Below are 11,981 nucleotides of genomic sequence, written 5' to 3' on the forward strand. Positions count from 1 at the left end.
CTGGGGCCGGGCCAAATCCCTTGTTTTTTTTTTTTTTTTTACCATCTTTCAGCTTGACTCCTCACCTGACCTGAGGCCAGGTGACCTCTGACTTCACCACCAGTCTTTGCATTCATTGTGCTCCCTTGCCTGGAACACCCCCTCTTCTACCAGGCCTCCAAAAACTTCTACTCACTCCTCAAGGGCCAACTCACAAGCGCCCAAGCTTTCCCCAGGCACAGCCAATAGCTCAAGGCTCCCAGGGACATTCATTTGTTCACACTTTCACTGATGACAACACTGTCCTTGTCAAGGTCACTGACGGCCTCCACGTGGCCAAATCCAGTGGTCCCCTTGCTGTCCCATCCCGCTGGTCTGCTCCGCGGCCACTCCTAGTTGACCCCCAAGTCTTCTGGAGACACATTCTCCTTCTGCCCTCTGCAACCCCTCCCGCCCCCTCAGCTGGCTCTTCCTCCTTCCCCCACAGCCTGGAGGCACGGGGGCCTTGGGCCTCTTCTCCGCCTGCACTCAGCCCCTGGGGGCACTCTGCCAGCATCTGAGCTTCAAATACCTCTTCTACTAAGAGGACTCCCAGATTTCTATCTCCGGCTGCCTTCCCGGACTCCACACTTGGATTTGCAATTTCCTGCTTGGCACCTCGCCCTGGCTCTCAGGCAGGCAGCTCAAGCATCTCCCCCCAGCCGCCTCTTCCCACCCCTGTTAATGGCCACCTTGTCCCTTCCATGAAAGCCTGAGAGTTGCCACCAACAGGCCCTCTCTCACCTCCACAGCCGAGCTGACAGGACACGCTGGCCGCTCGCCTCGTACAGCTCACCACAAATCTGACCATTTTTCACCGCCTCCACTGCCCTACCCAGTCTGGGCCACCATGCGCGCCTCCTCTCCGGTCCTCCCTGCCCCCATCCACCCTCCTTGTAGCTCACCAATGGCCCCTCGTGGCCTGTAGAACAAAACCGTGAGTCCAGACCACGGCCCTGCAGTCTACACCCCCTCCTCCCACCTCTGAGCTGCCACCAACTACTTTTCCTTGGATCAACCTTCTCCAGCCACACTGGCTTCCCATCTGTTCCCTGGGCACACACCAGCCTCTGGGCCTTTGTACCTGCTGTTCCCTGTCGCCCCTCCCCCAGATACCTGCCTGGCCTCTTCCCTCGCCTCCTTCAGGTCTCCCTGCAAATACTTTTCTAGAAGGGCCTTCCCTGCCCGTTCTCTTATCTTGGTTTTGCTTCCCAGCATTGCATCGTTGGTCCATGTTTATTAACTGGGCACCTTTTCATGCTTCCGCCTCCCCTGGTTTCCAGGGCCTGTCAGAGGTGCCGGGACCTCTGGGGAGACAGTGCTGGGCCAGAGGCAGGCCCTGCACACTGGCACGATGCCTGGCCTCCTGCGTGTTAACACACAAATCAGGGTGGCTACTTAAATCGATTAGGGACTTTGCAAGCACCACTATCAGGAGATTGTCTGCTCTTATCAGCCCAGAGGCAAAGGTGTGGGATGGGGGAGCTGGTGTCACACGCTGTGACTGGACCGCCCGAGCTCCTGAGCCAGGGATGGGAAGTTCTGACCCCAACCAGGGAAGGGAGGTGGCGACCTGCCTGGGACACCCAGGCTCCTGGCTCACACAGCACACACCTGGGCTCCCACACGTTCTCCTCCTGGTGCTAACTGGACGCTGTCCGGCCCCTGCTGGGAGAGGCTGTGGCTTAAGAGCTGGGCAGGTCTGATCCCAGACTCGGCTGCTGCCCCAGGGACGGCCAACTGGCATGTCACCTGGCCTCTCAGAGGCTGGTGATCAGAGCCTCCTCACTAGGTTGACACCAGGAGTTAAAAGTGCCCAACGTGCAGCTCGGTGGACAGCAGGCACTTGGGAAATACCCGTTGCTAAACACAGCGTTATGTCGGCGGGCCTCCTCCCCCGCTTGGCTCAGTCATCGGTCCCGCGGCAGCCACACACACCTGCATTTTGCCCATACAACAGCCCGAGGAGGCAGGTACTGCAAGCAGCCCCAAGGTACAGATGTGGGAAACAAGGCTCAGAGATGCAACAGCACCTGCCCGAGGCCCCACAGCCACGAGGCAGGAGAGCTGGGCCGGGGCCTGCTCGTCACCACCCCAAGATGGGGCACCAGGGCTCACGCTGGCCACATCCCTGCCCTTGAATGTAGTGCCCGGAGGCCGAGAGGCTGCAGGTGAGGTCTCTCTCACCCCTGGGCAAAGGGGGCATGTGTGGCTCCTGAGGTGGGGCCCAGGCTCCCCAGCACCGGAGGGGTTAACTCCTTGTCCTCCAGCTGGCCCAGGCCCAGCACAGGCCCACCCCACCGCAGACCCAGATGGCTCAATTAGCCAGCCTGAGCACTATTGGCTTAGGTGACCAGAGTGCTTTTAATGAGATTGTGGGAGCTGAACACTTGGGGAGAGCCAGGAGGGCGGACCAAGGGCACAGATGCCCCCTCCGCCTGAGAGCCCAGGGCAGGGGAGGGGATGAGTGCCTGAGCCTGAGGGCAGAGGGGAGGCCAGTGCGCAGACAGGAGGGAAACGAGTCACCCCAGGACCTGGGAGTGGAGATGGTGAACGAAGAACTATGTTGTGCTTCTGGCTCGAGGTGTGACGCTGGCCTGCCCTTCTCTAAGCCTCGGTTTGCTCATCTGCAAAATGATGACAAGTGTAGTATCCGACTCCCCGGCTGTGGACGGGGGAGGCCTGACCAATGAGAAACACGAGTAGGTACTGTAAGCTGCAGCTTGCTCATTCATTCGTTCCCTGATTCGATAAATATTTATCAAGTACCTACTGTGTGCCAGGCCTCATGCTTGGGGCTGGGCCGCAGCAGTGAACACACAAGAATGTCTGCTCGCAGGGATCTGAGATTTGAGTGGAGGGAGACAGATACTGAGCAAATAAATATATTGTGTAACAGTATGCTGAAGTGATGGTGTATGGCAGGGCTGCTATTTTTGAGGGGTAATCAGGGAGAGCCTCCCTGAGGAGGTGACCTCTGTGTAGAGACCCAGATGAGGAAGTGAATCAGGTAGGTGACTGTGGGAAGAGAGTTCCAGGCACAGGAACAGCATGTGCAAAGGCCCTGAGATACGAGTGTGTCCAACAGTGCATGGCGGAGACACAATGAGGAGGCCCGGGGGAGGGAGCATGCTGTCCCAGAGAAGAGTGGAGGGAGATGGTGTCTGAGGAGGAACTGAGGAGTCGGTGTCTTATTCTACGTATACAGAGAATGGGGGTGTAGCATGACCTCACCGAGGATCTAACGTGATCCTTCTGGCTACCAGCGAAGAACGGACAGTGGGGGCAAAGGGGAAGGTTGGGAACCAGGGAAGAGGCTCCTACAAAAGTCTGGGCAGGAGAGGCCAGTGGCCGGACCAGAGTGAGAACGGTGGAGGTGGAGAGTAAGGTTTGGATTCTGGGGCTTCTCCCTCTCCCTGCCTCCCACTTGTGCTCTCTTTCACTCTCTCTCTCTCTCAAATAAACAAATAAAATCATTAAAAAAAAAAAAAGTAGAGCCAAGGGCATTTGCTGAGGGCTGGATATGGAACGGAAGACAAAGAAAGGAACTGAGGATGATGCCCAGGGTTTTGGCCCAAGTAAGAGGAGGAACGGAGGTGTCACTGAGACAGAGGTGGGGTTCCCACAGCACGTCCTTGATTCGCATGTGCACACAGGCACGCACACACACGTGGGCACGCACAGCCACACACCGTGACCCACGTGTGCAAGTTGCCATCAGAGTGGCGCAGACAGTGGGTAGGTCCCTGACCCCTGGGGAACCCGAGGGAGGCAGAGAGTGGGGCCCCAGGCACTCACCGACACCCAGCATGACGAGGGGAGTGTGCTCCCAGTGGGCCAGCAGCAGGAGGTGGACCAAGTTGTGGGCGATGAGGCTGAGGCACAGGACCACGCAGCACCACTCCTGGAAGCGCTTGCCTGCAGGGACAGGAGGCCAGAGGTGAGCGCGGGGCGGGTGGTGAAGGCCGCAGGGCTGGGACTAAAGCCAGGCAGGGCCGGACCTGTACAAGCTCTTCCATGTGTTCACAGAGTCTAACGTGCTCGGCACAGGTGGAACACAGGGGCTGCCATGAAGAAAAGGCCCCAGCCTACCCATTTCACAGATGACGTCACTGCAGCCCGGAGAAGGGGAAGAGTCGGCCCAAGGCACCGGCCCAGGAAGCTGGCCTTGCACAGGCCAATTCTTTGGCAGGTAGGACCAGAACTTGTCTCCTGGGCCCTTGTGGGCTCTTTGGAGAAGCTCCAGGGAACTTTAATGAGCCTTTTTTTAACTGACCTCATGGCATCACTTGTCCCCTTGTGTACGTAATTATTTGGAGGTGAAGGCTACCAACACCTTTTAACCCTAGAGGATCAGATCCTGTCCAACATCCATCAAGCAAGGCTCCAGTGAGTCAGGGATTTAGGAGAAATGGGCCTTGGTTACCATTTCTAGGGCTCCTGCCAGGAGCAGGGGGTCTGGGAGCACGACACAGGAGATGAGGGACCAGGCAGGTAACGTGGAGTAAGGTGGGCTGTGTGGGGGCTGTGGGATGTGGCACCCATGCCCTTTGTGAAGGAGGATCACTAACATGCGGACTCCTGCCAGGTGGGAGGGCGGGCCCAGGGTGCCCGAGCTTCTTAATTCCCAAGAGAAGCCAGAAATCAAGACCGGGGTGTGAAATCTTTTTAAATCTCCTGCCACATATTTTTAAAAGCCATGTGAGCTCAGACAAGCTGATTCACTCACTGCAGCTCCGTCTGAGGTGTCTTTTGGGGGGGTCTCAACACTGGAAACAACGGAAGTGTCCAGCGCCTGGCGGATCAGCCAAATTAATTTGGTCCATGGCATCCTTGCAGCCAGAAAAAAAATGCCTGGGCGGCTGTTTACACGTAGACATGGAGGTGTCCAGGACATACCGGTGAGTGCAAAAAAGCAAAGTGCTAACCAGCAGCCATTTATGTAAGAAAAGAAAAAGCTACCTGGTCAAGACTGGCTTTCACTTAACCCCCTTGGAATTTAGTATTTGTGAATGTACTCCTCTACCAAAAATCCTTTGTAATTTGTAAATTAAAATTTAAAAATATAAAAGGGAAGGAAAACATTGCGTGGGTGGTGCAGATTGCGCCACAGGAACCCGGGGGATACTGTTTTCCCAGGCAGCTGGTCCCCAGGGCATGGAAAACCCTTAATGGTAATAATTTTCTTATCATTAGTGTTTAACATCTACTGAGCTGTTGCTATGTGCCAGGTGCCTACTGAGGTGATGCCAATTTGCAGATCAGAGATCAGAGGGTCAGAGTGGTCCCAAGGAAGTAACCTAAGGCTGCACAGCTAGTAAGCTACAGACTAGGATCCTATGGCCGGGCAGGTCCTTGTGAGTGATGAACACTTGAAGGGGACATGGCAGAGAGAGAGGAGTCCTCCTGTGTCTGTCCTCTCTTAGTGCTTGCTATTCCCTTCACTCGCCTCTGACCTGGAGTGACTCTGGCAATGCCCTTGCAGACCTCCACCTCCAGGAGGCCATCCATGATGCTCCCTCTGACTCTTGGACTCTCCCCGGCATAGGGCTGCCCCTATGACATCCATCTTCCCCGACCCAAATGTGAACTCAGGAGGCCCAGGACCATGGCCGGCTTGCTCACCAGGGCCCTGGCACACAGCTGGTACTCAATAAATGCCCGTGGAATGAATAAATTCGTAAAGAGAACCTTAGAGGACAACTGCCAGGCTTTGTCTGTGGGGGCACCTCACCAGAGCACCTTCGAAGGGAGTATCAGGCATTGCACTGCTCCTGCTAGGGAAATAGGCTCAGAGAGAGAGAGAGAGAGAGAGAGAGAGAGAGAGAGGGAGAAGGGCCTTGGCCAGGACCTACAACAGCACGCTGAGCCCTGGGCCAGAATCAGAACAGCTGCCCTCCCTTTGCCCATAAAAAGACCAAGGGTCAGAGGGGGAAAGGGCCGCGCCCAGGGTTGCATCCCCTTGGCCCCCTCTTGTACAGATGAGGACACTGCGGTCCAGCAAGGGCGAGGACCCCGACAACAGCCCCACAGCTGCAGATGTGGGCCTAGAACCTCTCGCATCCCACTTCTTAGTGGCTGTTTCCCTTGGGCCATGTGACCCTGTTGCTCCAGCAGCCCCTACCTGGGGTCACTGTAATCCAGTCCAGCATGGCCTTCCCCTTTCTGGTTCCTGTTTGTGGCCCAGGCCTGGACTTAGAAGCAGAAGTCGGCAGGGGGCAGGTGGAAGGGGTAAGGAAAAGGTGATGCTTCAACGCCAGCCTGCCGGCCTGGCACACTAACATGATGGAGTAACAGTAACAGTGGCCGACGCACACTGAGGCCTAGCACAGCTGGGGTGTCAGGTGCAGCCCACATTAGAGATGCCGCAGACCAGCTCCCTCCAGCACATTTTGCTCTCGGCTTAAAAAAAAAAAAAAGCTACATTAAAAAAAAAATCACCTACAATTCCTAATTTCCTGCTTCCCTTGAGAACACAAGGCTCTGGGTGCCCCAGGCCTGAGCAGCAGTGGCTGCCTGTCCCCATCAGATGGGGCAAGAGCTCCTGGTTCAGCCCAGTCTCCTCCCTTTCCTGTGGCCTCCTATTGGGTGGCTTCCTTTGGGGGCAGCAATCACCAGCATTTTGAGCTGGTCCCTCATTCAAGTCTCAATGCTTCCAGGGATGAGCTACGTGATCTCGCTTCCCAGGTGAGGAAACTGAGGCTCAGTGGGTAGAAATGAAGAGCTGGGTTTGGGTCCTGGGCTTGTCAATGGGACACGTTAGCCTGGATGCTGGGAGCTGTCCTGGTTCTAAAGAGCGCCCAGCTCTTTCGGCTTGCCTTGGAGAATGACCCTGAAATCAGAATAGTTTCCCATCTAAATGCCATCTACCTTTGGCCTCTGGAATCTGGATCCTTCCCAGACCAAGTGCTTCAACTTTCATCTATAAAGAATACATCTATAATACTAAGTGGCCCTCACTGAGCACCTACTATATTCCAGTTACGGTGCCAGGGATGAGCTCAGCCAGCCCTTGCCATACACTGTGGGCTGGGGACCATTTGCCCTTTCCTTCGGAGGGAGAAACGAGGCCTGAGAGATGAAATGACTGGTCCAAAGTCACAGCATGGACAGTCAGCCTGGCCGGGCCTGCGAGGTCAGGTGGTCTAAGTTGTGTCACTATACAGATGGGCAGACTGAGGTCCAGGGGGGAGAGAAGGGCTTTGCTTAGGACATGAGCGCTCAGGCCATCTCTGGCAGAGTGCTGGGCCTTGTTTTCCTGAGCCAGCCCCTGGCCTGGCCAAGGTCCATAATCTGGCCTCTGAGTTACGGCAGCGAATGCCTGTTGGCCTGGGGAGGAGATCGGGCTTGTGTGTGGTGGTTACGGAGGGCTGGGAGGAGCAGGGGAGGCCAGGCGTCAGGCCTCAGCCATCTTTGCTTTCCTGAGGGCAGGCCACGGCGGCCAAGGGCTTGGCATCAGGCCCGACTCTTCTTGTTTCAGTCAGACAAGCCCTGAATAACCTGCACTTTTGATGGCCCTTGGCGTCGGGGAGGTGGGGGGACAGGAGGCCGAGAAAAGGCAGGAGCCAGAGAGAGACAGAGGAAGTGAGAGGGGCAAACAGATGAGAGAACAGGAAGTAGAGACACAGAGAAATGAGAAATGGAGAGACAGGAAGAGAGGAAAAACAGAGACATGGAGAGATTATAAGGAAACAGAGAAAAAAAGACAAAGAGCGTGGCCAGAGAGGAGAGACAAAGAAATGGAAAAAGACCAAGACTGAGGGAGACAGAGAGAAAACTCAGCCCAGAGTGGCAGGGACCAGGCCTGGCCTGGAAAGGGGACCCAGGTCTCTGGGTTCAGTCAGACCCATTCTGGGGGACCGAATCCTTGCCCTGACCCCAAGCTAAGAGATCCTTGTATCCCCCAGGGCCAGAGGTACCTGTAGTTAGCCAGGGTGGTTTGAACAGCTGACTCCAATGACCCCTGAGGGTCCACTCCCGGAGTCCGGGGCACCTGAGATGTGGCACACACAGCCAGGTTTCAGCGGATACCTGCTGGGAAGCCGTGGGAAGCCTTACCTCTGGGCTTGCCCACGAGGCCTGCCAAGCCCACCAGGTCCTTCACAAATCCTGGCACGGGGCAGGCTGCTGCTGTGAACCCCAAACCCAGAGGGCAGCGGGCTAGGGGACCCTCCATGACTCCCAGGATCCGCAGGACCAGGCCCCAACTTCCTGGCCAGACACTAGGGGCCCACAGGAAAGGGCCGAGGCTGCCCCACTCCTTGGCCCTTGCTGTTCCCACCACCCAGTGCTGCCCCGATCAGACTACTCACAGCTCCCTGCGGACACTAGGCCCACTCGCTCTGTCACCGGCCCTGCACGCATGCTGCCCCACTGACCTGGAACACTGGGCTCCTCCTGCACACCCACCCTGGGCTGGCTCCCTTCCACAGTGAAGATTAAGAACACGGAACCTAGAACATTCCCCTCCTTCCACCAGTGTTCTGGTTCTGGCCCTGCTGCTAACTGTGTGATTGTGGGCAAGTCCCTACTCTTTGCTAAGCCTCAGGAAATGTCTTCAAGATGGACAGGGGGACCATGAAGTGCCAGGCAAATCAAACACAAGCAGTCCCTGGCCTTGCTGACTCTGCCCTCTGGGAGGGGCGGATGCAGGCTTGATCCTAAACAGGACAAGCATTAGGAAGAACACATGTAGGGGCTGGGCTATGAAGAGGCTATAGGAGGTGGTGGTGGGGGGGGGGGGGGGGGAAGCCTCAGTTTCCTGCCCTGAAAAATGCAGTTGGTACTGAGGGGACACCTCAGACAGTTGTAGTGAGGATGAAATGAGATCATGTGAAGAAAATGTCCAGCACAAGCAGTGCTAAATAAATGTCAACTATGTTAACTGCCTTATTATTGCTGCCAACTGTCAGGGTGCCAATCCACCTCTGGCCCCAACAATATCAAGAATTCAGTCCTGGAACCCAGAAGCTTCTCCTACTCTCTCCTTGCTCATTTTTCTCCAGTCCATGGGACTCCTTGGTGTTCCACAAACGTTCCGGGCACGCTCCCACCTCAGGGCCTTTGCATTTGCTGGGTCCTTGGTCTGGACCAATCCTTCCTCAATTATCTTCAGGCCTCCCTCCCTTCATGTCTCTGTTCAAATATTACTCACGCAGTGAAGCCTTAACTGCCCCCTCCCTAAAATGTTACTGCCCCCAACAACATTTCACTTCCCCCTTTTCTGCTCTGTATTTGCTCCATAATGGTTGCCACCACTGGGCAAGGGAGCTACTTTCCTTATTTACTGAGCTTAGTAAAATACCAGCTCTATTTTTCCTGTCTTATTCACTGCTTTGCCCTCAGGGCCTAGAATGGAGACTGGGACAAAGATGCTCCACATGTATTGAGCCTGGTGCCTCATTTTATAAGTCAGGTCCAGAGAAGGTCGAAGTACTTCTACAAGGCCACACAGGAAAGGAACAGAGACAGAGGGAGGGAGACCTACGAAATTTGGAGAAACCAGTCTGTCCAGTCTCCTGCTTCTCCACTCCTCACTCCTCACCACCTTGCCTCCTCACAGCTCCAAGTCAAGAGGAGATAAAGCCTTTACTGAAGGTTTGGGGCATCTGGAGGCTGTCTGCAGCCTCAGATCCCTGCATGGCTGTTCTTCAGAGGGTGAAGGGCATTTGGGGAAATCAGAACCAGACAAAGATGCAATCATGGGGAAATGGAGAAATGGCAGTCTCTTGGGGGAGCTCAGAATGCCTGAGTATGATTTGGTTGAAAGTGGGCAGGGTTTACCCAGGTGGGCAGGGCTGGACACCAAAGGAAGAGGCCTTTGAATCCTTACCCTCGAGTTTCCGGTGGTGAGTCTGAGGACAAGAGAGGTCAAACACCTTACTCCAAGACTCCCAGAAAACACCAGACTAATGGGGCAGCACTAGGGAGTGCCTACTGTATGCCAAGCACTGCATCAAAGTGGATGATCTCATTTCCTCTTCCCCCAAACACTAACGAACAGGTAAACTTTATGTCCATTTTAGAGGTGAGGAAACTGAGGCTCAGAGAGGGAAAGTGGCTTGGCCCAGGTCACACAGCAAGAAGCAGTGGGGATGCCAAGCCCAGCCTATCCCAGGAAGTGCAGGAGGTTTTAGGTCCATAGGCTAGGTGCTTTGGGAACAAGCTAAAGAAACCATGGCATCATGCAGAAGGTACCCAAGTCATTAAAAAAAAAAAAAAAAAAAAAATCACACCCAGAGCATGGAATTGCAAGTCCAGAAAGGGCCTCTGGTGACCTAGGACTCAACAAGAAAGCAAATGGCCCAAGGTCACACAGCCAGTGATGGCAGAGATGGTAATGCAAACCCGGGCCAGTCAGAGTAGAAAGCCAAAGGTGGTAGTGGACCCATGCCCACCCCAGGAAAGGACTGTGCATGGCGGCTGTCCCCTGGCAAAAGGAAAGATGTCAGAATGTTTGACAAACAAAGCTTGGTGTGATGGTGACATCCAGGCGGAGAGGCCTCCTGCAGCTCCCAGTCACCTGACTCTGGAGTTCTCCATGGCACTTCCTTAACCCCTGGGGACAGAGGGCCCAGGCAATGAGATTCCTTGGGTTCTACTGGAAGTCAGAGAAGAGTGGGAGAGCCGGTGCTTGCTGGAGCATAAATAGTAGGCACAGCAGGAAGGAGCCAGAGACCACTATCTGAGGGCAGAACAGGGGGTAAGGGTCTCTAAACCGTGGTCTGGTTTGGAGAATGGAGGGGGCTGATATACATGCAATGGGAAAGGGGCAAGGGCTGGACTTGGGGTTTGCATAGGGGAGGAGCTTAAACTGGAAGATTTACAGTGCCCTCACCACTCGGGATACCGGAATAGAGGGACAGAGTAAGAGCTGAGGCTCCTCTTTGCTGGGGGAGTGGGTGGTCTGTGGCCACTGAAGCTGTAACTAGAATGGGGCTTGGCGGTAGGGCGGCGCCTGGGGCACTAGATAGCTGGGGGGGTCCCTGAGTTGCGGTTCCTAGAGCAGGGAGGCTGACGTGCCCACATTTTGGGGGTGAGGTCACTGTTTGCCGCCCAGGGCCCTGGCTGGGGAACAGATGGGGCCCTCGGCTGTGAATTCCGGATCTGGGGAACCTGGGATGGGATGGGACTTTTAAGAGGCCGGGGGGGGGAGGGGGGATGAGAGAAGGCGGGGGGGGGGGGGAGTGGCAGTGCATGCAGCTGACGGGTTGCCTGGGATAGGGGTCCCTAAGTCTAGGGGCGCTCTTTGCAGCCGCGCAGGCTTTGAGGCTAGGATCCGGATCTGGGGGTGCGATGGGGGCTCTCTATGTGGCCCGGGGAGCTGATATGGCAGTTCCTTGATATAGGGATTGTCTGTGCATCTAGAAAGCCCCATGGCTGGAGCTCTGGCTTGAGCTTGGAAGGGGCCCTGGGGTGGGGTCCCCGGACTTGGGGGCGCTATTTGCAAGTTTAGAAGCCGAGGCTGGAGTTCTGCATCAGGGCCTGAGGCTGAGGTTCCGATCTGGGGAACCCGGGGTCGCTGTCCGCAGCCCGGCTGCAGGCCCAGAGGGGGGGCCCGGAGATCTTACCTGGAGAGTAGAGCGAGGCCAGTTCGCGGGCCCCGGCGTGCTGCGCGCCCCAGCGCCGGCAATACGCCGCCTCATCCTCGTCGAGTTCCGGCTGCTGACCCGGCCCATCCTCGGCGCCCGCCATGGCCACTCACCCGGCCCGCCCGGTGCGCTCCGCTGGCGGCGGCAGGGCCGCGGAATCGCGGCGAGATCACGCCGCCCAATGACTGCTCAGCGCCCGGCGCGGCGGAGGCGCGGACGGGGACCTCGCCCGGCCGCGCGTCACAGCCAATCGGGGACCGCGCCAGGGCCGCGATGGCCAATCAGCGGCCGTCGAGCCAGCCAACCGCGGTGCCGGGGGGCAGGAACGCCCCTGGTCGCAGCTGGGCACGGAAGGGTGGGGCGGCGGCGCGT

At 56.5% G+C, this 11,981-nt stretch overlaps 1 protein-coding gene across 2 annotated transcripts in view; it reads right to left on the minus strand.

Moving 5' to 3' along the window:
* Positions 1-11,777, minus strand: part of LOC110576694 (plasmanylethanolamine desaturase) — a 23,175-nt gene extending 11,398 nt beyond the window's left edge. For both annotated transcript variants that reach the window (XM_044918542.1, XM_021685891.2), the window contains exons 1-2: positions 11,589-11,777; positions 3,817-3,936 (exon numbers count right to left, since the gene is read on the minus strand). In XM_044918542.1, coding sequence (XP_044774477.1) covers positions 3,817-3,936; positions 11,589-11,712 — 244 coding nt within the window. In that variant the 5' untranslated portion in view covers positions 11,713-11,777. The remainder of the gene's footprint in view (positions 1-3,816; positions 3,937-11,588) is intronic.
* Between the last annotated feature and the right edge of the window lie 204 nt (positions 11,778-11,981).

This window comes from Neomonachus schauinslandi, chromosome 10, assembly GCF_002201575.2.
Source record: "Neomonachus schauinslandi chromosome 10, ASM220157v2, whole genome shotgun sequence".
Taxonomy (NCBI): Eukaryota; Metazoa; Chordata; class Mammalia; order Carnivora; family Phocidae; genus Neomonachus; species Neomonachus schauinslandi.